The sequence below is a fragment of the Pantherophis guttatus genome, chromosome 4 (genome assembly GCF_059756535.1).
Source record: "Pantherophis guttatus breed Tessera chromosome 4, ASM5975653v1, whole genome shotgun sequence".
NCBI lineage: Eukaryota > Metazoa > Chordata > Lepidosauria > Squamata > Colubridae > Pantherophis > Pantherophis guttatus.
Window position 1 is genome coordinate 136437335 of NC_142066.1, and position 26760 is coordinate 136464094.

At 37.7% G+C, this 26760-nt stretch overlaps 1 protein-coding gene across 1 annotated transcript; it reads left to right on the forward strand.

The window, feature by feature from the left end:
* Positions 1-356: 356 nt before the first annotated feature.
* STEAP2 (STEAP2 metalloreductase) lies at positions 357-23890 on the forward strand. Its single transcript, XM_034401830.3, has 5 exons — positions 357-1015; positions 15373-15893; positions 18018-18545; positions 19120-19284; positions 23002-23890. The coding sequence occupies exons 2-5, from the start codon at positions 15402-15404 to the stop codon at positions 23284-23286; spliced, it is 1470 nt and encodes a 489-aa protein (XP_034257721.1). The 5' UTR covers positions 357-1015; positions 15373-15401; the 3' UTR covers positions 23287-23890.
* The last annotated feature ends 2870 nt before the right edge of the window (positions 23891-26760 follow it).

Genomic DNA, 26760 nt, shown 5'->3' on the forward strand with positions numbered 1-26760 from the left:
TATTATCACAATAGTAGAACTTGAAGTAATAGCCTCAGTGCTAGTATGTGCTGAAAACCATTTTCTCAGCTATTTAACACGTGGAACAAAAAGACCTTTGAGAACATTTCCACAAATGTACTTTTGATCACTACACAACCCAGGGTCAGGGGTATTTACAAGACCAGTTACTAGGAAAACAGCTATACATAATCGCCTTTTATTAAACAACCTGACCAAGCATGCATTTTTACATATACGATGCAAGCAATTTAATCTTTGGCATCACATTTGCAATGCCTGGGAGGGGGGGAGGGGTAAGGCTGGTTAAAATGCTGAGTCATGATCACAGCCTATTAGCCTACAGGGGTACTTTAGTTTAGGATTATTTTATATAGATAGGTAGGGAGGTAAATAGTCAGGGAGGTAAGATAGGATTACACAATATGTCAAAACGACGTCACCTTATCTTCTAAGTGTTTGCTTTTATTCTGTAATTCTGCAGCTAGGGACAGAAGCACCCAGGGCAGAAGAAAATAAAGCTCCTGGACTGTTTTGGGTTTGTAGTTTGTTTGTTTGTTTGTTTTTGGTCTGTCTTTTCTGTTAACAGCAGCAATCTAGACTCTTCTCGGTTTTCCTGAGCGCGCAAGAGCAGAGCGCCTGTAGGGCCTGTTCAATGTCCCCCTCCGCACGCGCGCTTCCATCCTCGGGTGGAAGTCGCCCGCTGCAGTCCGCGCTGTCTTCTGTGTGACTGCACGCGCATAAGTGGCGGCTGCTTGGCGCCCCCCCCCCTTTCTCTCCGGTTGCCCATACTCCGCTGCCGTTTCCTCCCCCTTCTCTGTGCCCTGCTCAAGGACGAAGCGGGCTGCCCACTCGGCCTCCGCTCGCCTGTGGCACCCGTCTCCCATACGACAGAGTCGACGAAGCGACGAAAGAAGCGCGTCTTTCCCTCTTGGCTGGAAGCTGCCGCAGCAAGCTGAAGATTGGAGAGAGCAAAGAGAGAGCGGTGGGGCAGCGGCGCGGGAGATGAAGTGAGGTGAGCAATAAAGAAAGAGCAACCAAGGCTGAGATGCATTCATTAAGTAACATCACGCAGAGCCAAGAGGAAAAACAGGGGAGAAGCTGAGCCTCTCGCGGGTTTACCTACTCCCCGCGCCCCCCGTGATTGGTTTTTTTTTTCCCCCCATGGCAGTCCGTTCTGAAAATGAGCAGAGAACAGGGAAATCCTGGCGGGAGGAGGGGGAGCATAGAGAGAGCTAGCTTGCTCGAGCTGAAGCATTAATTTCTATTTAACTTGACCCAGTGGGGCTTTCAACTAGTGACAGGATGCAAAACGGCCCTGGAAAACAGTATATAGCCCCTCCTTCGCTCCCACCCCCACCCCCCAAGAAATTCAGAAGGCTGAATCCTCGGTGCTTTTTGACATGACATCTTGCAAATAGTTCAGGGCAAAGCTGCAGAGAGAAAAAAGAAAATTAATAAGGCAAGGTTTATATACGGCCTAATTATGTGGTTGCTGTGGGTTACAGGCTAATAAAATCATGATTAGGTCTTATGTATTTATATTTCTTTTCAAGGCACAGTCAACAAAATGATTAACCCAAGGGTTAGCTGTTAAACTGCTGAGGTCAAAGAATGCACTGCTGTGTCAAAAGTCTAAGTAGAGGAGAGAAAATCAATAGGACATGTGCTTTAGAGTATCCCTGTTTCAGTCCTGAGCACAGCACAGGAGCTCAGTATTGCAAAAATCATTGGAAGCTGAAACCGGAAAACTCTGATGGTCTACAGGCTTTTATGGTCATTTAGAAATAAACTATGTAAAATGGAAATTAAATATATTGGCATGGTCACCTTCCTTTGTTCACATCTTAATAACAAGCGATGGTCAGAGAGATATATTCATAGGTAGAACATAATGGATCCTCTCCTGCTCACCAATATTACAAATGAATTCTATAATTACTTCCTAATTAAAGCCTGTCCTTGAACTACCTGTTGTATCCACAATCCAAAATGCAGATAAGCATTGACGTTCAACATGGAACATAACTACAATGCACTTATTATATTTACACTGAGAGCAGAAATGTAAGTTTCCTTTGAGTTCAGCTTAATTCCTGGTGACACATATAACCATGCAGCATTCTTGGCAACAGTAGAGAATGCCATTCCATTTTTCCTGGATAGTTTTTAAGTTTCCAGTCTAAGCTACAACCTTGATATTACTTGGTGATCTCCTATCCAAATATTAACCCATTCCTGCTTGGCTTTTGAGTTCTGATTAGATCACTCAATTTTTACCATCTGTTGAGCCTTAATAAATTAGCAAAAAAAAAAGAAAAGGTAAAGCTTTCCCTGTCAGTCATGTCACGGTGCTCACCTCCATTTCTTGCCAAGAGAGCCAGTGTTGTCCGAAGACAATTTCTGTAGTCCTGTGGCCAGAATGGCTATATGCCAAAGGCGGAAGGAACGCCTTGCATCTTCCCACTGAATTGGTGCCTATTTATCTACTCACATTTGTATGCTTTTGAACTGCTAGGTACTAATAAATTAGCACATTATCATAAAATGCACTTTATCTTAGGATGGCATGGTCAGCTGTACGTGAAAGTGAAAATGGAAACTTTACCCCGAGTGGTAATTAATATAATTAAGTGGTTATTTGTATGCCATCTATTTAAAAATGCCTTAATTTTTGTGCTTTAATTTTCATGTGGTTTTTACTTCTTGCAAAAATGTTGTTTTTTCCCTTTTTATGATTTTCCTTGAGAACGTATCCTCCCTCCTTTCCTCCCTCCCTCCCTCCCCTCCCTCCCAAGACTTGTTTCTTCGCCCATGTTATGTGCTATATATGCTATAACTCTGGTCAGCTAACAAAAATAACAATAACAAGCAAATAAAGACAAGAAAACAAACAATTGACATCCCCTAAACCTGGTGCCCTAACAACTCTTTGCAGTACATGAACAATTACAAGAATTACACACTGTGGATTCCAGCCTCACTCTACCTTAATGCTTGGGAGAAGAGCCAGTGGTGCCAGTTAAAACAGGAGAAAAATGGAGAAATTCCCACAATATATAAGAAATATAAGACCTTTTGAAACTAACACATCATTGTTCAGAATTTTTAATACATCCTGGAAAAACCACCATCTCTTTGTCAGAAAGGGAGAAAGAAAAGATTTTGAATATGCAGTAGTCAGTTATTGTTTGAGACTGTTAATTTGAAGGAAATGAATATTTATTCTTCGTATATGTTAGAAACTGTACTATTGTTATATAGGCACATTCTTTTCTAATTTCTATTTTGCTTTTCTCTGCTCTTTTTTGTTTTTAGAAACTCTTGCCCAATAGCTGCTTTAGATAAATACAGGTAGTCCTCGACTTACAATTGAGACTGGAATTTATGTTGCTAAATGAGAAATTTGTTATGTGAATTTTGTTCTATTTTACTACTTTTCTTGCCACGTTTGTTAAGTGAATCACTGCAGTTGTTAAATTAGTAACGTGGTTGTTAAGTGAATCTGGTTTCCCCATTGATTTTGCTTATCAGACAGTCGCAAAAGATGGTCACATAACCCTGGGACACTGCAACCGTCATAAATATGAACCAGTTGTCAATTAATGTAAATCACGTGACCATGGGGATGCTGCAAAGGTCATAAGTGTGAAAAATGGTCATAAGTCATTTTTTTCAGTGCCGTTGTAACTTTGAATGGTCACTAAGTGAACTGTAAGTCAACGACTACCTGAATCAATATTTTAGGCTAATTAAAATAATATTTCTATACATTCCCTGATAATCCCTGATAGCTCATTGCATTTGGATGTAATCCAATTGAGAAAGGAAGAGAAAACTGTAGAGCAAAAGGAAATGTCCAAATCAAATAAACAGTGGCAGCATCTGGAAGATACCCTTTGGACTTTTAAATGGCAGTTATCAGGAAAAGAATTACCTTGTCTGGAAGACTAGAAAATAGGGATGTAATTGTAGGTAGTTCTTGCTTAGCAACTATAATTGGAATTGGTAGTCCAATTGCTAAACACTGTGGTTGCTAAGCAAAAAAAGAAATCACATGACCATGATGGACTTAAGATGTCACTTCCTATTCAGTCATTAAGCAAGTCATCACAGTTGTGAAGTGAAACATCATGCGACCACGACTTACAACTTTATTTCTGTGTTTTCTGTTAATTCTGCTTGTTGCAAGCTGGTTGGGGAAGGCACACAAATGGCAATCACATGAGCATGGGACACTACACGAGTATGGGGCATTGCAACAGTTGTAAAAGCAAGGATCATCCCAAAACACTTTTTTTATACTATTGTAACTTTGAAAATTTGCAAACAATTGGCTGTTGTTTGCATACTGCTTATCTCCAGTAGCTGCTTAAGGATGAATAGTCCATAACTACAGTGCAGATGACTAGATTCTACACAGCAGCACTGGGGGTTCATCAGAAATATGTGTCTAATCCACCATAGCTATTTCATACAACAAATGTGGCAAACCCTTTGCGCTGCTTATTCCTTTGCATTTTAGTATTAAATTGACTACAGGCCTCACAGTTTTGTATTTTTGTATAGTTAAACCATGTGTAACTGACAGACCGGGTTTTATCATAGATTTTATCTGTTATTTATTATTCTATAATTTTTAATTGGATAAACACTATTTTTATTTGTTCTGGTCTTTGGTCTATAAACAAATAAAATCATAATTTTTTAAAAAAAAACAAGTCAATTGGTAAGCAAGGACTATCTTTAAGAAAATACATGATTCTTTTGCTTTGTTGACCTATCCTAAATTAGCTTATTTATATTTCATGGATGATCCAACAATTCTGACAACACATATTTTAATGGATTATAGCAAACTATTTCATGTTCCTGGCGCATATTCAAAAGGTACAGGTGCTTATGCCAAATCCGACTTCATTATTAACTAAAGATTATCTTAAAACATTAATGATATAATCTTTTACACATCTGCTTGGAAATGTATTGCGGTGGAAAAGATTATAACTGCCAGATTTGTAAACAAAAACTACGCCTAGTGGTTCGATAGTAATGCACTGATGAAAGAACTGAATAACATTTCAGAATGAAAGTAGAAGGGTGTTTTGTATAGAATGAGGGCAAGCAGTTAGTACTCATGCAAATCCATAGATCAAATGTTATATTTTCTCTGGATCTAAAATGCTTCTCCATTTTTTAGAATGACCCAGGCTCAGATCTAAAAACTCCTATTCATAAATAGCAGTATTGTATGTGATTAAAAGAATTCTTGATAAATATGGACCAGCTGTTAAAAAAATTTCAGAAATTTCAACTGGTGTTCAGTAATGCTGCTAGAATTTTAACTTTTATTAGTACTTTTACTAATAATACTAATAATAAAAGAAGTACTTTTATTACGCTTGCTAGTTTAGCTTCTCATGAATGTGCTTTAATTACTTATTGTTGATATATTTTTCTGTGTTTTGTCATCCACTTTAACTTATTTTTTGAAACTAAAAAGTGAAGTAAAACTTCATGATAATTATGCATTGCATATGGCAATTTATCTGTTCACATAATCCAGCAATACAGTGCATGAAACTGTTAGATATCATAAAATGATTGTACGCATGTACATTTACAAAAGAATCCTATGGAAGATTATGAATTTACCTCAAAGTGTGTATATGCCTAAGATCTGGTTATATTTCTTTAATATTCCTGTATTATTTTATTCAGAAATAAATTATTTTATAAGGACATTTGGATAGACTTCATGGGATATATGGATAGAAGTGATAACATTTGTTCATCACATGTTCTCAGATACGTGGCAATGGGTTCAGGGACAGATTCTCTATCCTTTGTCTATCGTTGCTGAATGTCATCACTTAGCTGGAACATTTTAGTCAGAACTGTTTTCAAGAGTATGTGTCTGTCTCCAGCAATGTTCTACTCATCTGAATTGCTGACCACAGAGTCTCTAAAGTTTACAAATCCAGCATTATACTCTGTTGAAATAGTTGTTTTGTCACAGGAAAGTTCAACTTGTCTGGCAGCATCTTCTATAGCCAGAACATTTTGAATAAACACTAAACATTCTAAATCATTGCCTGAAACTCATCTGTGTTTATTACCACCATTTTACATTTATTTTTACTAGTTTTTCTCATGGTTTGCGAATTTGTTTTGCTGTCTCGTTTTTATCCTGTCATTTTTGAAGTGTTTAAAGCCAGGTCTTTTTTAATTTTTTATATTCATGGGCCCTGTTTTCACCGTCTTATACCATTTGGTTAATTGATAATTTTCCTACAGTGTTACTCCACCTCATTTACCAACCACAATTGGTAAATTGCTTAACTCTGTTGCTAAATGCTACAGTCGCTAAGCAAAACTCACATGATAGTGCCAGACTTATAATGTCACTCTTGATTTTATCATTAAACAAACACAGAATAACAGAGTTGGAAGGGGCCTCAGAAGTCTTCTAGTCCAATCCTTGCTCAAGCAGGAAATCCTATACTATTTCAGACAAGTGACTGTCCAGTCTCTTCTTACAAACAGCCAGTGTTGGAGAACCCACATCTTTAGAGAATAGTTATAAAAGTTTGGTTGAAAAGCTGTTTTTTTTTTAACCTGTTGTAACTTCGAACAGTCATTAAACAAGGCAGCCAGGAACTAAGGGAACTAACCATATATCTAAATTCATTGATAATAAAAAATAAAAAAAATAATATTATCACCTGGTTACCTGCCGAAAGAAGATCATGTGTGTTGACTATAAACAATAGCATGACAAAGAAGCAACAATGCTGCATTGGAAGATCTGCAAGAAATATTATTTGCCTTCAAGCAAGAACTGTTGTGACCTTAAAATAGAAAAAGTAATATAAAATGAAAATGATAAAGTGCTCTGGGACTTTAGAATTCAAACCAACAGGTACCTGCCACATAATACTCCAGAGTTAGCAGTTGTTGATAAATAAGACAAAAAAAGTCTGGATTGCAGATGTGGCAGTACCTGGAAAGAGCAGAAGAGAAAGAACTGGAGAAGGTGACAAAATACAAAGACCTGCAAATAGAAACAGAATGATTGTGTACTACCAATAATAATTGGTGCCTTGCGTGAAATTCCAAAACAACTGGAGCACCCCTTAAGCATCATCAGCATTGACAAAATTCCCATCAGTCCATTGCAAAAGGCAGCTTTATTTACAGTTTATATTCTGCAGCAATACCTATAACGCCATGAAACATCAACATTAGTCTTGGGAGGTCCTTGGGAAGGACTTGATAGGTGAATAAAAACGTCAAACTGAGTCTGAACACCTGGATGACTGTGACAAATTATAATAACATTTATTAGTGCTATATTCCCATTATTCCACTAATCTATTAGGCTTGCTTTCTCATCTTTAGATTCAGTATTGGGAAAAAAACCTTGGGTTTTAAGGAATACAGCAGAAGACAATCTGTATTCTGATGCATGAAATGATATAGAACATTCTACAAAACTGAAGATAATGATATTTAGCTGATATTCATACAAGTTGTTACATGCCATCAACTTCTAGTGACTATATGGACCAATGTTCACCATTTCAATCTGTCTCTAGTATTAATTTCTAAACTTTCTAAGGATTTTCCAGAGTTATTTTCATCCTATGCATTATTCTTACCTCGTCATCTGTTTGTGCTATTTTCCTTAACTTTATCAACTTTGTAGTAATTGTATAGTAATTTTTATAGTCCAGCAGCCACTAGTATTGAGGCAGCTGGACCCCACCTACCAGTATATTGATATTGAACTATAGGTGGATTGACCTTTAGCTGTTTCTATCTCTGTCACAAGATTAGGAAAGTACCAACTTCTTGCTAAATACACTTGTATGCTTAATGACCTATGTATCATATTATACTGTAAGACAATATTTGGCACGTGAGATGTTCTGAAATTAACAGATGGTGTAAGATATGCAAGATATAACCCTATATGGAATATGTACCAAAAGATAACTTCTTCTTTTTATATCCTGTTTTGATGTACTGTATCTTGGTACGTATAAGGAAATGTAACCCATCAGTAAAGCTACAATTGCAAAACCTATAAAAGATAGACCCTGGGCGTTGCCCGGGGTTCAGACTTTGCCAAGCTATTAACCTGAACTATTGCTAGCAATAAACCTGTGTTTTCCTACCTTTGTGGTCTTATGTCCTGATTCTGGGTTTTTCTGAAATAGGGTTTTCCCGCTACAGTATCACCAGTCCTAAATATGTCAGTTTTGTGCTTCCTGATCATTATCTCAAGGAAGTTATCAGCTTTATTTGGTCCAGGATTAACTAACAGGATAAAGGTTTTCCTGTCAGTCATGTCCGACTTTAGGGCACAGTGCTCAATTACATTTCTTGGCCAAGGGAGCCAACCAATGCCGAAAACCATTTCTATGGTCATGTGGCCAGCATGGCTGCTGCCTTCCCACTGAAGTGGTACCTATTAATCTATTTGTATTTAACATGCTTTTGAATTACCAGGTAGACAGAAGCTGAGGCAAGTAATGGGAGCTCATTGTGTTGTGCAGAACTGGAATCTCGAACGCGGGCTGTCAGTTCTCCAGCTGACAAGCTCAGTGTCTTTAACTGCTGAGCCATCACACCAGTGGTGGGTTTCAAAAAATGTTACTACTGGTTCTGTGGCATGGCTTGCTTTGTGGGTGTGGCTTGGTGGTCATGTGACTGAGTAGGTGTGACCAACTTGACATCACTGACAGCCACGGCCACTCAGTCACATGACCACCCAACCTAGCCACATCCACAGAAAAAGGTAGAATTTTTTTTTGAATTTCTACCTATCTACTTATTTTCTGCCCAGACCTGGCCTAATCTATCAAAGGCCTCCTCCTGCATGCCGCCTTGCCCTCCCTTCGTTAGTCACACGCGTCACCCCATTTCCTCTCCTTCAGTGGCCCCAGCCCTAGTCCCACTTCCTCCCCCATCACCACTTCTTTTTTTGGGTTGCTTACCTTTCTCCCATGGCAGCTGGTCCAGACTCCGGAAGGCAAGCTGACCTCCAGTAGTTTTCGGTGGCCTCCAGCCAGCCACCGCTGCCAGGAAGAGGCAGCTGGGAGGCTTCTCGCAGAGATGGCAGCTGGGAGGCTTCTCGCAGTCACATCGAAAAAGAAAAAGCCTCCGAGGGCACAGGCCACCAATAGCTACCGGAGATTGCTGAAAAAGCCGCTGCTGTCACATCCCGTTGCCTGCTGCATCAGTCCAAGCGCAACACAGCAGGCAATGGGATGCACATGCACGGCCGGTGCAAAGAACAAGGTGGCAATGACAGCAGCTTTTTTGGTTACCTCCAGTAGTTTTCGGTGGCCTGTGGCCAGCCATCATAGCCGCTTAGCAGCGGCTGGGAGGTTTCTTCTTTTTCGATGCAACTGCGAGAAGCCACCTCTTTGAGGGCTGCTTCCCAGCAGTCGGGGCAAGCAAGCGGCGACCAGGTTACCGGTTCGGAGGCGTGGCCAGCCAGCAACAGTTCAGCAACCCAGGCCAAATTACCACTACCAGTTCGCCCAAACCGGTAGAAACCCACCACTGCATCACACCTCTCCAGGACTACCAAGTCTCCTTGAAATCCATTGGGTTCATAGTAGCCACATTACAAATTTGTAATTCAAAATTTTTGAATATGAAGTGTCCAGTTATCCAGATACCACAACTCTATACAACTAAGAAGATCAAAAGGAAAGTCTTTAAAAAAATAAGCTTTCTATCAGAAGCCCATCTTTCTGATGTGTTGAAGGCAACATTCTCCTTTATTGTCCCAGAGATGTGGAATGGGGATTCATAAGAATTGCCTTAGGCCCATTCTTCTCTCACTTTGTTAGAATCTATGAAGATTTTTCCATTATGCCATGTTATTCTTTGTTAGACAATTTAAAATATTCTTGCCTAACTCTGTATTCCATCTATAGCAGAGTATCCATTATTTATTTGTTCTTAGACCCAAGGAAGCACATTGTTAGCTGTTAGTTTTTTATCATCAGACTTATTGAATACAGTAGAATTCCCTTTGTTTCCTTAATGTTAAATATTAGCCCGGATTTTTCAGACATCCCATTCTTATTTTCATGAGTTCTAAGATTTTACTGTCAGCTAATAGTGTTTTCAATATTCATTTCTCATATTGCTAATATGTTGACTATCAACATTTATAGCAGATGTCTTCACTAATATAGATCAAAATATGACTCCATATTTTTAAAAGCCCCAGGTTACGGCTATAATGAAATCATAAGTATTCTGTAAACATATATAAGTAATAAAAATATGCTGCTAAACTGATGAGGTGCAAGGAAATGATCAGTCAAAATGTTTTTCTTTTAAAAAAATAATGTTATTTAGAGATTTACCCTATCCTTGAGTATCCTGTTTACAGTTCTATTACTAAATGCTCAAGCATTTAGAGGTAAAGCAATACTTTTCTCTTATATCCTATTGCTGCATTACTTACCCAAAACTTTGAATCCAACACTGGGTTTTGGCAACTCTTTCACTGCTATTTGTTGAATTAAAAGTGACAAACTAAGTAAATAGTATTGCATTACCTATTGTATCACTATTGGAAAATTTCAAATAAAAGTTTAGAACATCAGTATTTTAAAGAAAATGTCTCAACTGTTCCGATTATAGAGCTACGATATAAAAGTTAATATTTAAATTTTAGAAGCCTCAAAATTAATAATTATTTAATATAAGTGTATAAATCTTCTTGCAGACATTAGTTAGTTGTTCAAGAGCAAATAGAAGTAACTGATTTTCTAAACATTAGCAAATTACAAAACTATTCAGAGTGTGCCTTTGAAACTACCACCCTCGTGGGATGCTGTAATTCATTATTTTTCATCATTAGTTTCACAAAATATTATTTCATCAGTTTGCTTTGGCAGAATGTTTGTTGGCTAAAAGTTAATTGGATTTTCAAGTCACATTTAAGACTAATAATTTCCACATGCCTAATACTTCCATTTTAAAAAAGGAAATATTTGAGTAATCAAATACTTGAACTACAAATTTTGAGAAGTAATAAACTGCTTTTGTTTATTGTAGAAATGTCAATATAAATATTATAGCAATTGCATTTAACAAATATTTCAGCATAAGAGACATTCTCTACAAGAACAAAGAAGACATTATTTATTGCCGTATGTTACACTTAAACACTAAAAGTATATTTTATTGGCATTGCTTTAGTTGGATGATTATCCCTAGTTATATATGCAGATGATTGTTAACAGAAATACTAAAAGTATATTTTATTACCATACATTACTCTTAAATACTAAAAGTATATTTTATTGGCATTGCTTACCCCTAGTTATATATAGAAACCAGGGGTGTCAAACTGGGTCAGATCTGCATTGTAGTTCTCCGAAGGCTGGCTGGGGTGGGGGGAGATGGGACGAACAGTCTCCTGCAGCACCCTGCTGCCCAGAGGCACCACAGGCCGGTCCTTTGCTATTTCCAGGCCGGCATCGCGGGCAACATTTAAGGGAATTTGACACCCCTGATATAGACGATTGGTTAAGAGAAATTAGTAAACAAATAAGTTCATGTACAAAAGCAGGTAGTCCTCAACTTACATAATTGATCCTGCAATTATGGTTGTAAATTGTGATGTTCATGTGGCTGTGCCTGATTTCACAAACTTTTTCCAAAGGGTTGTTAAGCAAACACAGGGGTTATTAAGCGAACCCATTGTTTGCTATGAGTGCTTTTTGCCAAAAAATAAATGCCAGTTTCTTGCAATGTCATAAATTGTGGTCACATGACTGCAGACACTGCAAATGGCCATAAATGCAAGTTGGTTGCCAAGATCCTAAGATGTGATCATGTGACCAAGGGACTGTCAGAACTTCAAATCTGGATCATAAGGTTCAAGATTGACTCAGCCTTCCATCCTTCCAAGGTGAATAAAATGAGGACCCAAATTGTTGTGGGCAATATGCTGACTCTGTAAAACCACTTAGAGAGGACTGTAAAGCACTGTAAAGCAGTATTTTAAGTCTAAGTGCTATTGCTGTAAGTATCTTTCGGTGTAAACTCTTTCAATAAGTCCAGTGTAACTTTGAACAGTCACTGAGTAACCAATCAAGGACTATCTGTATACCATTTCCCAGTATATTTGTATTTATTTATATTTTACACAACACAGGTGCATAATTCCAATCAGAGGTCACCTTTCTCATTATATGGGATGTTGCAAGCATCATTCAAAAAACAGACAGGAATAGGATCTTAAATATTACTTCAGGTTCTCCTATCTTATAAATACAAACACTGTATATCTCTTTAGCAAAATCAAAAACAGAAAACAAATTGAATGTATTTGCTCACCAGTAGATGGTGGTACAATACTCAGTAAGAGTTTCAATACTGACAATTTGATTTTAATCTTAAATTGGACTAAGAAGCTTATACATACATTTTTGAGAAGAGGGGACAGATGGAAGTTTTCTGTTCGCTCAGTAAGTTATCAGTATTATATTCTCCTCGTAATAACAAAATATAGCTTATTTTTAAAAAATAAAGGAAGTTTGGAAGAGAATGGATGCACGAAATTGGGAAAAAATAATGTAAAGAGAAATTACTTTTTGCAACTTCTGTTCATCCACGCTCTTCCAGACTTCTTTTATCTTTTTATAAAATAAGTGGACTTGGGGTGCATCCTACTATCTTGTTGAACTGCATGTGGTTCTGATTACTCCATTTGCATTGATTTGAAAGGGTTAAAGCAATAGCAATAGTAATTAAACATATATTCTGTCCACAGTGCTTTACAGCACTTTTTGGGCTTTTTACAGAGTCGGCATATTGCCCCCAGCAATCTGGGTCCTCATTTTACCGGGATAGAAGGGTGAGTCAGGATCAAACTCCTGGATGTGGACAGTTAGATGCAGTACTGCATTCTAACCACTGTACCACCATTGCTGTGGTCCGCCAGCAGCCTGCAGAGCTGGCAGCAGAGTCAGACAGTGAGGAGATTGAGGAAGAACATGGCCAGTCCTGGAGGCTGGGGAAGGCCCGGATGAGGGCTCTGCGTCGGAGGCACAGATGGAGCCAGGGCCATCCGGGAGTGATGTGCAGACTCCAGAGCCTCCAGAGGCTGACAGCAGAGAGACAGAGGAACAGGAGGAGCCTGTTCCTAGTGCACACATGAGAAGAGCTGCCAGAAGACAAGAGCAGCTAAAGGAAAAAGGACGACTCGGGAGTAAGGCCGAGATTGGCTCCTCCCATAAGGCTTAAAAGAGCAGCAACAGTTTTTGGGCTCTTTATCGGAAAACAACGTTGATAGATTTGTTTCTTGTCTTGCTGCATTTATTTCTTGTTGGCGTCTTCGGCTTCTGAACTTTTGCCAAGAAAAGCCTTTGGCAGGTTGCCTAATTAGACCAAGGTTGGTGATAAGGCTGAAGAATTGTGTTATGAACAATTTGTTTTGAATTAGTTTGGACTACGCCGAGAATGAGTTAATTCTCAGCTGTTCTAATAAAGTCTGTTTGTTTCGAACTGATTGCATCTGATAATACCTACTTGGGCCTGGGTCACAACTGTGACTTTTAGCAAGCAAGATATATTGTTATTTCTGGCAATCCTTTTTGGACTGTTTGGACTGAAAGATGTTTTATGGATTTCTTTATAGATAAGAGATGGGACATTAGATGAAGAGATAAATGTTTGTAACCTTAAAAAGAGTGAAGAGTTACTAAATTTGTTTATACTTGTGATGAATGTTGTAATTTACTTCTTTATGTATTTCTTTCTTTATTCTTACTTTTCTGTTCTCTCTTTTTCTTTTTTCCTTATATTTTCCATAGGCTAAATAAATTTACTTGCACATAGTTTTTATTCTCTTTTCTTTGTTTGTTTAGTTTGCATGTTTTAGTAATATAATTAAAATTCATTTTAAAATTTTTCTACACACAGAGAGAAAAACACGCTAGATAATCCATGTCCCATTGGATCTTTGTTTCAGAAATGTTTTTTTACTAGATTCCTCAATGCCTTCAACACAGAGCTTCTTATTAACTGTCTTCACTGGGAAAATTGGGATATATTCAGAGAAGTATCTGCCTTGAAAATAGCCCAATATGAACAATATAGCACAAATATCAACACACTGCAAAAAAATTTGAGATTTTCTATTACGGCATAAACAGATTCGTGATATGTTTATGTAATTATTATTTTTTTTACAAAACTGGTCAAATTTCAATCCATGGGAGTCATGGGTCTATAAGTTTTCCCCTGTTTGTTCAAATGTTACTGTATTTGTTGTTGTATAATTGGCTACAATATATTATGTTAAAGTACAAAAATGAGGCTATATGTTAGAGCCAAGGTGGCGCAGTGGTTAGAGTGCAGTACTGCAGCTTCTTCAGCTGACTGCTAGTTCAGCAGATCAGCAGATCAAATCTCACCGGCTCAAGGTTGACTCAGCCTTCCATCCTTCCGAGGTGGGTAAAATGAGGACCCAGATTGTTAGGGGGCAATATGCTATTTAGTATACTGTCTTTGGTGTAAGCCGCCCAGAATCCTCGGAGAGTGGGCGGCATAGAAATATAACTAATAAATAAATAAATAAATAATAAATCTTATTCTACCACACTAAAAAGTCAGAAGTTAACACTTTTTTTCTTTTTTCCCTTTTAGGGTACACTTTTTCCTCTTCCATTTTTCTTCCCCTATTTCCTCAATTTTTTTCGTTGAATTTTGATAAATTAATAAAAAAATTGGAACTAGAAAAGTTTACTGCATTAATAGATAGCAAAAGCATCAATATAAAATATGAAATGTAATTATCTATGGGAAGTCCTAGTTGGCTATTACAATAGCAGCAGGGACCATATATTGCAATAGTTTCTATCAGTTACCATTTTTATTTTGCAACTTAAAAATGAAATATATATAGAGCAGCTAAATGCTTCTTCAAATATAGTATATTTGTCAAGGGGAGACCTACTTTGGCAGACAAATATATTCCTGAAAAATCCCAGATTTCTCATGAAAAGTTAATTTTAATTCTAAAATTGTGCACAAATGCTCTCTGAGGTTATTTTTGTTTTCCATAAACTAGGTTTGACGTTTGTTGAATACTTTCCTCTCTCTAGTGTTTTTACTATGCGTATATGGAGAACTAGAATGAAAGCCTATTTTTTCCTCCCTATTTTTATAAGGGTTAGAGATATTTCTTTCTAGCTTGGAGTTGACACATTAAGACTTTGATGCTGCAGATGTGTGTGTTATATCTTATTCTAAATCTTGTGTGTGTTGGTATAGGAAATTTGTTAGTATATATCAGTGAAAAATTAATTTTGTGTTTCTGTTTTCTTTTAGAAAATATCCTTATAACCTTTTGCGCCGATATGGAATCAATTTCTATGATGGGAAGTCCTAAAGTCTTAAATGAATCTTTCTTACCAAATGGCAGAAATTACATCAAAGACACCAGTAAGCTTACAGTTGGCATAATTGGAAGTGGGGACTTCGCTAAATCCTTGACAACTAGGCTTATCAGATGTGGGTTTCATGTGGTAATAGGAAGCAGAAACCCTAAATTTGTGACGGAATTCTTTCCCCATGTTGTTGATGTCACTCATCATGAAGATGCTATCGCAAAAGCAAACATAATTTTTATCGCTATACGCAGAGAACACTATGCAGCTTTGTGGGACCTCAAGCATCTTCTTGTTGGTAAAATCCTTGTAGATGTCAGCAACAACATGAAAATTAACCAATATCCAGAATCCAATGCAGAATACCTGGCATCCCTTTTTCCAGATTCCTTTGTTGTTAAAGGGTTCAATGTTATTTCAGCATGGGCATTACAAGTAGGACCAAAAGATGCAAGCAGACAGGTAAGTTATGCATTTCAGCACTTAAAACAATGAAAATGATGATCAAGTATACATGAGAAACCCTTTGAAGCAGGGGTGAAATGCTATCTGTTCGGACTGGTTCAACCGAACCGGTAGCGATGGCGGTGGGTGGTTCGGAGAACCGGTAGCAAGGGCAGCATGAGGCTCCACCCGGTCATCATTACTTCCTGGTTTTAACCAAGAAGTAACCTGTTTTTTACCCTCTGCGCATGTGCAGAAGGTTTGTGGATGTGCAGAGGGTCTGTGCGCGCATGTGACGCGCGCATACTTTTGAACTGATAGGGAAGGTAAGTAGATTTCACCCCTGCCTTGAAGCTTCCGCTACAAAATGCTGTAATTTTTCATATAAGACTACCTAAAAAATGAAATGAGATTATTTCTCATCTTTATGATTTGGCAACTTCAGCATTCAATTTTATCACAAGGGCAGAGGAGAGTTTCAGATTGAGAGCCTCATTTGATATTTGATTGGCTCATCAATGCCAGTGCCTGGAGGCTGTGAGGGTCTGGATGGGAGTCAACAGGCTCAGACTTAACCCAGACAAGACCGAATGGCTGTGGGTATTGCCTCTTAAAGATTATGTTGATTGTCCATCCTTGGTTCTGGGGGGGGAGAAACTGTCCTCCTCAGAACGGGCTCGCAATTTGGGTGTCCTCCTAGACTCACAGCTAAGATTAGAGCAACATCTGACGGCTGTGGCTAGGGAGACCTTTGCACAGGTTCGCCTGGTGCACCAATTGCGACCCTACTTGGATCGGGAGGCTCTCCTCACAGTCACTCATGCCCTTGTCACCTCACGATTAGATTATTGCAACGCACTCTACATGGGGCTACCCTTGAAAAGTGTTCAGAGACTACAGTTGGTCCAGAATGCAGCCGCGCAAGCTATTGTGGGTGCACCCAGATACACCCACATTACACCAATTCTCTGCGAGCTGCACTGGCTCCCTATTGGTCTCCAGGCACAATTCAAGGTGTTGGTCATTACCTTTAAAGCCCTACATGGCTCAGGGCCAGGTTATCTTCGAGACCGCCTTCTACCACATAGCTCCCAGCGACCAATAAGATCCCACAGAGTTGGTCTCCTCCGGGTCCCGTCAGCTAAACAATGCGGCTGGTGGGCCCGGAGGGGAGGGCCTTCTCTATGGCTGCCCCAGCTCTCTGGAACCAGTTACCTCCTGAGTCTGGACCACCCCCACCCTATTGGCCTTCCGAAAAGTGAAGACCTGGCTTTTCCAGCAGGCCTGGGGCCGTTGATCTCGCTGTTGCGATCTTGTGAGATCCGGCCATGAATGGTATGAATGGGTTTTAATGTTTTAATTTTTAAATGTTTTTATAATGATTTTCTAAATGCATTGTAAGCCGCCCTGAGTCTCCGGAGAAAGGCAGCATATAAATTGAACTAATAATAATAATATTAATCAATCCACAATCAAAAATGGATAGGTCCAGAGCAAAAGATGGTTGGACAACATGCCTTCAATTTAAATAAAACTAAAGTAAGTACAATTAGTGTGACTAGAATTGTTTGAAAATAATTTATAAGAAATATTTTAGATCCTGAATGAATGCAGTACATATACCATGTAAGGTTTTTTTGTATTTCTGTAGCATTCTGGAAAAAAATGTATCTGCTTTAAGAGCAAAATTAAAGATGTGTAGTTGTAATGATTTCATTAAAGCAGCATTTGTGGATTTTTCATACTTGTGTAGAAAAAATACATGTATGTCTGAATGATACTTTTTAAAAATTATTTTACGTATTCGCAGTAAACTGGTCACATCCCATGTATTTAATAACTTCCCTTATTTGGTAGAACTCTATGGTATGTACCTAAGATTTGGGGGAATTGTGTACGTTTCACAATTTGTGGGAATTGTGTACGGGCAATACGTTTTGCACCCTTGACTTGTATAACATGAAATAAAGATAAAAATAAAATATAGATAAAATAATTACAATAATTACTTTTTAAATTGTAATATGGATGTCTGTAAAGTTAAGTTAAAGATAATTACAGGAAGTCTCATTCTTGGAAATACATACTCTAGTTTGACTATTTAGTCCATGTAGTTATTAATAATTTGTTTGCTTGTTTTAGGTTTACATATGCAGTAACAGCATTCAAGCTCGACATCAAGTTATTGAACTTGCTCGTCAGCTCAATTTTATTCCTATTGATTTGGGCACTTTATCATCGGCAAGAGAAATTGAAAATTTACCTCTTCGATTGTTCACACTCTGGAAAGGACCAGTCATAGTGGCTGTTGGCCTAGCCACCTTCTTTTTTATCTATTCCTTTATTAGAGATGTAATACATCCTTACGTGAGAAATCATCAGAGTGATTTTTATAAGATTCCTATTGAGATTGTGAACAAGACATTGCCAGTTGTTGCAATTACTTTATTATCTCTAGTGTATTTATCAGGGCTCCTGGCAGCTGCTTATCAACTTTATTATGGTACTAAATACAGATTGTTTCCATCTTGGTTAGAGAACTGGCTGCAGTGTAGAAAACAGCTTGGGTTACTTAGTTTTTTCTTTGCAACAGTTCATGTTGTTTACAGCCTTTGCTTGCCTATGAGGAGGTCAGAACGATACCTATTTTTAAATACAGCTTATCAACAGGTAAGGAAAATGTCCTTTTTGGATCAAGTAATTCAGAACACCCTGCATATGTGATTAGTAATTTGAGATGTGTTGATCATTGCCTTAATATTTCTTCCTGCATGAAAAAAACATTCAATTATGGTTTTTAAATATGTTAACATTTATACTATGTATGAAGTCACATAATTATGTAGTGATGAATAATAATATATAAAATTACTCATTTCTTTTTAAAAAATTGATTTAGCTTCAATAATGTTCACCCTCCTGTTTCTGAAAACTGCTCATAACACCCCAAATGACCAATTTAGTGCTATAAACAAACTATTCAAAATAAGAGGAATTACAATTGATTACTTACTTCGCATAATGTATTCTTCTTCTAAACATGAAAGGGCCAGATGTACCAACCAGATGAAGTTTCTAAAACTATAAAGCCTCCTTACTTAATTAAATAACTCTCTCCTCTTTGCTCCCATTCATGATAGTTCACCAGGCACACTTTAAAACCCTTCAGATTTTCCAGTTAATTTTAAATAATTTTCTATAAATGTGTTAAACTTGTTAAAGATTCAATAATCTCTTTTTCCAGGTCCATGAAAATATTGAAAATTCCTGGAATGAGGAAGAAGTATGGCGAATTGAAATGTACGTCTCTTTTGGAATAATGAGCCTTGGGCTGCTTTCTTTGTTGGCTGTGACTTCCATTCCATCAGTAAACAGATCATTAAACTGGAGGGAATTCAGTTTTATTCAGGTGTGTACTAAATTGAAATACTAAATGTAATTAATCTAATCTAGTAAAAGACTTTAGTACCATTCAATATTGAAAGATTCAATCTTGTGTGATCTGGACTTCGTGCACGCAGGAGCGCTGGAAACCGGAAGCTCCCTGACACGCTACATGAGCCGGAAAGCTGAGCTTCTGGTTTCCGGTGTGCGCATGCGCGTTGCGTGCCAGAAACTGGAATCTCAGCCTCCTGGAGCAGTTTCCGGCGCTCCCACATGCGCATGCTAGGGAGCTCCTCTTCCAATTTCTGATGCGCACACGCATATGCTCCCGTTTCAGCACTCCGAAAACATTCACCAACATTGCCCTATGTCATTTATATTATTTTAAGATATTTACAATTCCATTACAGTGTCCTAATACCACAAATTATAGCCCAATTAATATCCCAATATACATTTTAGGAATGCATAAGAATTATACATGGAATATATCTACTAATTAATTTATTATTTATTGTTGTGTTTGTTTTGGGGTGGTCTTTATGTAAAACTATGTTCATAACTATTTATTCAAATAAGTAAACTCTGTTTCTTGTTTCACTTTTTAACAGTAGAGTATATTTCATGTTCTATACTAATCCAGTAAAAATTGAAAGGCCTTTCCAATGAGCATTTGAATATTTAAGAAGGTTCCATTCATTTTTCACTTTCTTTTTGTTAATTGCAAAAGTTAATTGGGGTCATCACACTAAAAATTATTAGACCAATTTTCAAAATACTGAACTCTAATTTTTATTGTATGTTCACAAGTCCTTTAGCCATGTTCAGAGTTTATTTTTATTCAGTATGTTTTGTATACTAAAATATGGACGAAACCTAATCTATTTACCGTATTTTCCGGCGTATAAGACGACTGGGCGTATAAGACGACCCCCAAATTTTCCTGTTAAAATATAGGGTTTGGGCTATACTCGCCGTATAAGACTACCCCTCTTCCAATGCACACCAAATAAAAATTAAAAAAACATCAACTGGCTCACCCACAATGTAAAAGCAGCTGTGCTAGACCCAAAATGGCCCCTGAAACAAGCAGGAACCTCACACAGCCACAAAAAGCCACAAAAAAACAACTTTCACACTTTACACACACACAACACAACACAACACAACTGGCTCATCCACAATGTAAAAGCAGCTGTGCTAGACCCAAAATGGCCCCTGCAACAAGCAGGAACCTCACACAGCCACAAAAAGCCCAAAAACCCAACTTTCACACTTTACACACACAAAATTCCACATACAGCTTTGTGAGATTTTGTGTGTTTGTGTAGTTAGAGTGAAACACTACAGAAACACACTAAATCTCAGAAAGCTGCACAAATATTATTTTATTTTATTTTATTTTTATTTTTATATGAAAGCTAAATTTAAAACTTCCTAAACTTTAAATGGCTAGGTCTAAAAAAGAACAACTAAAAAAAACCCCAATTAACTTTTTTTTTTTTAAAGATCCCAAAGGGGAAAAAAACTTACCCAATAGAACAGGGGTCTCCAACCTTGGCAACTTTAAGACTTGTAGACTTCAACTCCCAGAATTCCTCAGCCAGCTTTGTTTTGCTGGCTGAGGAATTCTGGGAGTTGAAGTCCACAACTCCCTGCCTGCTTGATTGCAGGCAGGGAGTTGCTTGCTGATGGAATGGATTCAGGCAAGCGAAGCAAGGCAAGCAGCTAAGGCAGTGGTTCTCAACCTTCCTAATGCCGCGACCCTTTAATACAGTTCCTCATGTTGTGGTGACCCCCAACGATAAAGTTATTCCTAAAACCAACAAAAATATGTGTTTTCCGATGGTCTTAGGCCAGGGGTCCCCAACCTTTTGGACCTCAGGGACCACCAACTTCATAATTTTAAATTTTGCGGACCACTAATACGAATCCAGTGCACCGCTTGCTGAAGCACCTGGACTCCCAGTACGGGATGGGGTCCTTCAGGCACTCTCCCTCCTGTCTGTCTCTCTCTCTCTGTCTCCCACTCTTTCTCTCTCATTCTCTCTTTCTCTCTCTCTCATTTTCGCTCTCTCTCTCTCCCTCTCTTTCTTTCTCTCCCACTCTTTCTCATTCTCTCTTTCTCTCTCCCCCTCTCTCATTCTCTTTCTCTCTCCCCCTCTCTCATTCTTTCTTTCCCCCACTCTTTCTCTCTCTCCCCCCTCATTCTCTTTCTCCCCCCTCTTTCTCATTTTCTCTCTCTCTCTCATTCTCTCTCTGATTCTTTGATTCTCTTTGATTCTCTGTCTCTTTCTCTGTCTCTCATTCTCTCTTTCTCTCTCTCTCTCTGATTCTCTGTCTCTTTCTCTGTCTCTCATTCTCTCTTTCTCTCTCTCTCTCTGATTCTCTCTGTCTCTGTCTCTTTCTCTCATTCTCTTTCATTCTGTCTTTCTCTCTCTTTCTCTCTCTGTCTCACTCTGATTCTCTCTCTCTCATTCTCTCTCTGATTCTTTGATTCTCTTTGATTCTGTCTCTTTCTCTGTCTCTCATTCTCTCTCTCTCACTCTCTCTCTCTGATTCTCTCTGTCTCTTTCTCTCATTCTCTTTCATTCTGTCTTTCTCTCTCTTTCTCTCTCTGTCTCACTCTGATTCTCTCTCTCTCATTCTCTCTTTCATTCTTTGTCTCTTTCTCTCTCTGTCTCATTCTGATTCTCTCTCTTTCTCTCTCATTCTCTCTCTCTCTCATCTCATGGGCAAGCCAGTGTCTTGGGGCTGAGAGGAAGTCAAGCATCTCCCTGAGAGACTGAGGGCCGAAAGAAGTGTGGGAGCGAAGCACTACTTGAACTTGTGCGGCATGAGCATTCGCCTTGGTATATTTGCGCCAGCCGATGGCCAAGGCAGCCCTCATCTGTCTGCTGAAAGTGCAGCATCAGGATTCTGCCTTGCTATATTTGCGGCGCAAGGCAGCCTTTGTTTCCTGCTGCATGGGACTCAGAGCGGTAAATAGCGTCTGGTCCGGAGAGCAGCTGGATTTTGCTCTCTAATCCAGATGCCAAATCGGCCCCCTGCAAACTCTCGTCTCTCGAGGAGCGTTCCCTGAAGCGGGGCTGGAAACTTTGGTTGGACTGCTTGAGAGAGGAGAGCTTGCAGGGGGGCGATCTGATGTCTGCAATGGAGAGCGGCATCCGGCTTTTTCTCTCCGCTGTAAGAGCGCTGTAAGAGTGGCAGCCCTCATCTCCTAATGCTTGGGACTGCAAAATCCAGCTGCTCCCCGGACCAGTCACCATTTACCTCTCCGAGTCCCAAGCATTAGGAGATGTTCGTTTTTCTGTATTGCACCACCTGCAAAACCCCTGTGAAAGGGTTGTTTGACCCCCAACCACTGAGCTAAGGTAAGCAAGCCGGAGGGGGAAAAGTTTTTCCCTTCTCCGTGGCTCTGGCGGTCCCAGCTGAATTGCCTGATTAGCAGGCAAAGCTGGGATCGTCAGAGCTTAGATCGCCAGAGCCATTTAAGGCTCGTCAGAGTCTTTCGGGCTGGTCTGCCTGGTTACAGGAGAACGACACTCGGCGTATAAGACGACCCCCGACTTTTGAGAAGATTTTCATGTGTTAAAAAGTCGTCTTATACGCCGGAAAATACGGTATATCTATGTTTATAATAGTTTAAGTTTTTGTAAATAACTTTTAATAGTTTGCTATATGTGGAAATCATGATGTTAACATTTTAATTTGTATTTGTTTCTCTTTTCAAATCTCAAAGTCTACACTTGGATACGTCGCTCTTCTCATAAGCACTTTCCATGTATTAATTTATGGATGGAAAAGAGCCTTTGAAGAAGAATGCTACAGATTTTACACACCACCAAATTTTGTTCTTGCACTTGTCTTGCCTTGTGTGGTAATTCTGGGTAAGATAATTTTGCTTCTACCGTGTATAAATAGGAAACTGAGAAAGATTAGAAGAGGATCGGAAAAAAGACAATTTACACAAGATGGAAATGGATCTGATTCATATCCCTCACCAGAAAGAATTACAATCATGTGATCATACAATGAAAATATTACCACAATGTTTGTCCCTTTAAATGTCTGTATTTAATACTGTATAGGTTTTATTTTAAACTGAAATATCTCAGGCATTAAGTGATATTATCAGAATATAAGCAATACAGGTGAAAGCAGACATTGCATTTTCAGCATAATAGATAAGAATGAATATATTTTGAAGGATTTGATTTGTGGCAAACTTAAGCCACTTCTGCCATTCCAAGATTACAGATTTAAACAAATGTAACAGATAACAAGTTCCATTGAATTTCAGTAAACTTTACTCAGAATAAATCTCTTTCGGGTGGATTTGCTTGCAATCTATTAGATGTAGCTTCAGTTAGCATACAAGACTCAATAAAGGGGCCTCAGAGCCACAACCACACTCATACAGTCCTCTAAAAGTTGTCAGCAAGTTGGAATTACTCTTCAGATTTTTAATACTATTAACAACAATTCATTTTAAATTAATCAAATGTAAACCTTTTTATTTATTAGCTTACAAGTGAGTGTGACTCACAACAATTAAAACAAACTGTAAAAAATAAATAAACAAAACAGGATACAGCTACTCTGAAACCATTATTATAAATTCAATAAAACATCAATTGCAGCTGGTTAAAAATAAAAATTGAATATCCATTTAATACTGCCATTACCAATGCTCATGACTACTGCAGACCTCTAGGAACAATGGCACAGCTAAGTCTTCAGGTAGTTACCAGTTCTTTATTCTGGTCCTGCCTATTCATTGGGCATGCTCTGTCATAAAGGCCAAATTTCTTTCTTGCTTCAAACTAACTTTAAAGCTATTATAGATTTCAGCACTTCAAGAGATAAGTCTACTATAGCAATTTTACCTAATTATTTTTCTACTTTCTGGCTTGCATTCTTAATGCTCTGATTATTAGGCTAAAGATGAGATACATTTGACATCATTCTCTGATATCATTGGACAGCTGGTATTACTGTTCGTCTTTAGACCCCCTGAAGCGTTTTTTCCTTTGATACAGCACTCTCTGCAGTCAAAGATGTAGCTGAATCTAGCCATTATTTAAATTTCATATAGTACCCAAACCCAATGCTAGTAAATTATGGAAAATTAAAAAGTCAAGCAATGCAACTGGGCTGGAGCACTGCGACTGGATCCAGTTATGGCCATTCAAGGCCGTGTTTTTCACTTGAAGGAAAGGGCAAACAAAAGTGCAGTTACCTGCTAAAATGAGAAATATAAACGTGTACAATATGGTGGTACTTCTACTTTGAATCTGGGAATTTCCTTGCCTCAAAACTGAGAAGTATATTTAAAAGTTTTTATTTGAAATTTTTAAGAAAGCCATTATAGAGTTAGTATTTGTAACTGTGTTATAGTTAAAAGCTATTAATTTCTTTTAAATGTTAAAAAAAAACAAAGCATAACTATTGGTCCATAAAGGAAATGACTAGTTGAACAATAGCTTTATTAAGATTCAACCAAAAAAGTGACAATTGTTGAATTGTCCAAGACTGTTCAGCAAGCAACATATACCATATAGGGGATTGAAGCAGATAGTTTTAAAAAAAGCAGGTGCTTTTGTGTTAGGTGTCTCCCCCCCCCCCCCCAAAAAAAAATAGGATAAATTGAGAGTCAATAATCTCTGTTTTGCTGGATTCTTGGGAGTAAGTGAAGTACGAAATGAAGGATCTGCAAGCAAAATGCACATTCGGACAGCTCCAAATACCTAACACTCTAAATCTGACCTACACTGTGTTTTATGCAAATAATAGCAGCCATTAATTTGTTTCTGAGTGCTAAATTTAATCTAACATGCTTCATCCACAGCTTCCATTTTAGATTGATATAATCAGACATCTGGTCTTGTTTTCGGCTTTTTCACTTTCCCTTTATTGTCTTATTGTAGGATTTTGTTACAATTCTGAGAAAATTTTGTAAGCTTAAACAATGTTAGATAATATTTTGAATTATACCTAGCTATGCTTTTTGATATCTAAATTAGCCAGAGGATTGCAATTAGCAGGCAGAATGAAACAGAACTATGTGTGAAGCATGTAAATTAAATGTAATCATGGCTGTTAAAACAATAATTATTTCAATTAGAAATATAGCAGGAAAATATGTAAATATAGACTCAATCATCCAGGACAAAAGCATGTAAAAAGGTCAAATCATGGCAATTGGACCAAAGTTTATTAAATTTAATAAACTTTATAATTTATTCAGTTTAATAAACTTTGGACTAGTTGCCATGATTTAACCTTCTTACATAGCAGGACCAAGTTAGACTTTGGAAGGCAGCCAGAAATATATCCTATACTATGAGGAATTTGGTAATTTATCAGATTACCAAATGTAGTCCATATTCTCCATACATACACACACAGAGATAATTTTTCACTCAGAACAACTGAAATATAACAATTTTACTTTATGGAAGAATTTCACAACTTTTATAGATAGTTAACAATTAATAGTAAGGATACTATGAATGTGGAACATCTGATTGAAAGTACAAGTTCTAACAAATTAATCAAATAGGACAGATCTAAATCTTCCATTTACATCAATATAACATTAGATATTCCTATGTAGAGATGCACAAGTCTAATACTTATTCTCTTGATGTATAAATGCAGATCACTAGAATTCTTAATATACATCTTGATTCTGATATAGTGATACATGTAGTAGATGGAAAAGTACCAATTATCTTGCCTTAACTTTCAATAGTCATAGGCAATACCTCCATACTGACTAAAACTTTTGAGTAAAGTGAAGTATTCAAGTATAGCATTTGATTATCTTAACATAATTAAAAAGACTGTGTTTTGTTGGAATACACCAAGGTACTGTTGGCTACTTGTAATATTTCCTGTGATATTAATAGTATATTTTAAATATGCTTTGTTGTGCTTTATTAGTGTGCTATTTATGATCTTTTCATAAAAACAGTCAGTTTCTACAATGAATCTGCTAAAACCAAATTGACATAAATTGATTAATATTAATTCATTTTTGAAGCTTCAGTTGTAGGTTTTTAAAACTTTCAGTATCAGAATCTCGATCATTATTCTGTTCTTTGCTAATATGTTCCTTACTTCACCAGCTAGGTGTGTTCTACTATTGCCATTTAAAGTCAGTGAAGATTCTCAAAACATACAGCCAAAATAAATGTTATTTGTTAAGTCTTTTAAAAAATCTGAAGCAGCCTTCTGTACTTTTACGATACATCATCTGTGCAAATATTTTTCTAGGGAGAGAACTAAGTAATCAACATTCAGTTGAACCACAAAAAATGGGCCCTGCACATGGAAAAACGCTAGGAAGGGGGGGGGCGGGAATGTAATACAGGCAATTGGGAATTTTTTATCAGAATTGCAGTATTGCTGGGGAAACAAGGATTAACCTTATTATGCCCGTGAATTATCATCACAATTAAATAATGTACATGTAGTTTCTTCTCATCTTTTCTTA

What these genes read in the sequence shown, in the direction of transcription:
- STEAP2 (XM_034401830.3), top strand. Translation starts at nt 15,402, where the DNA reads ATGGAATCAATTTCTATGATGGGAAGTCCTAAAGTCTTAAATGAATCT. An exon ending in CAAAAGATGCAAGCAGACAG is followed by an intron (nt 15,894 to 18,017) that starts GTAAGTTATGCA and finishes TGCTTGTTTTAG; the next exon opens with GTTTACATATGCAGTAACAG. An exon ending in TAAATACAGCTTATCAACAG is followed by an intron (nt 18,546 to 19,119) that starts GTAAGGAAAATG and finishes CTCTTTTTCCAG; the next exon opens with GTCCATGAAAATATTGAAAA.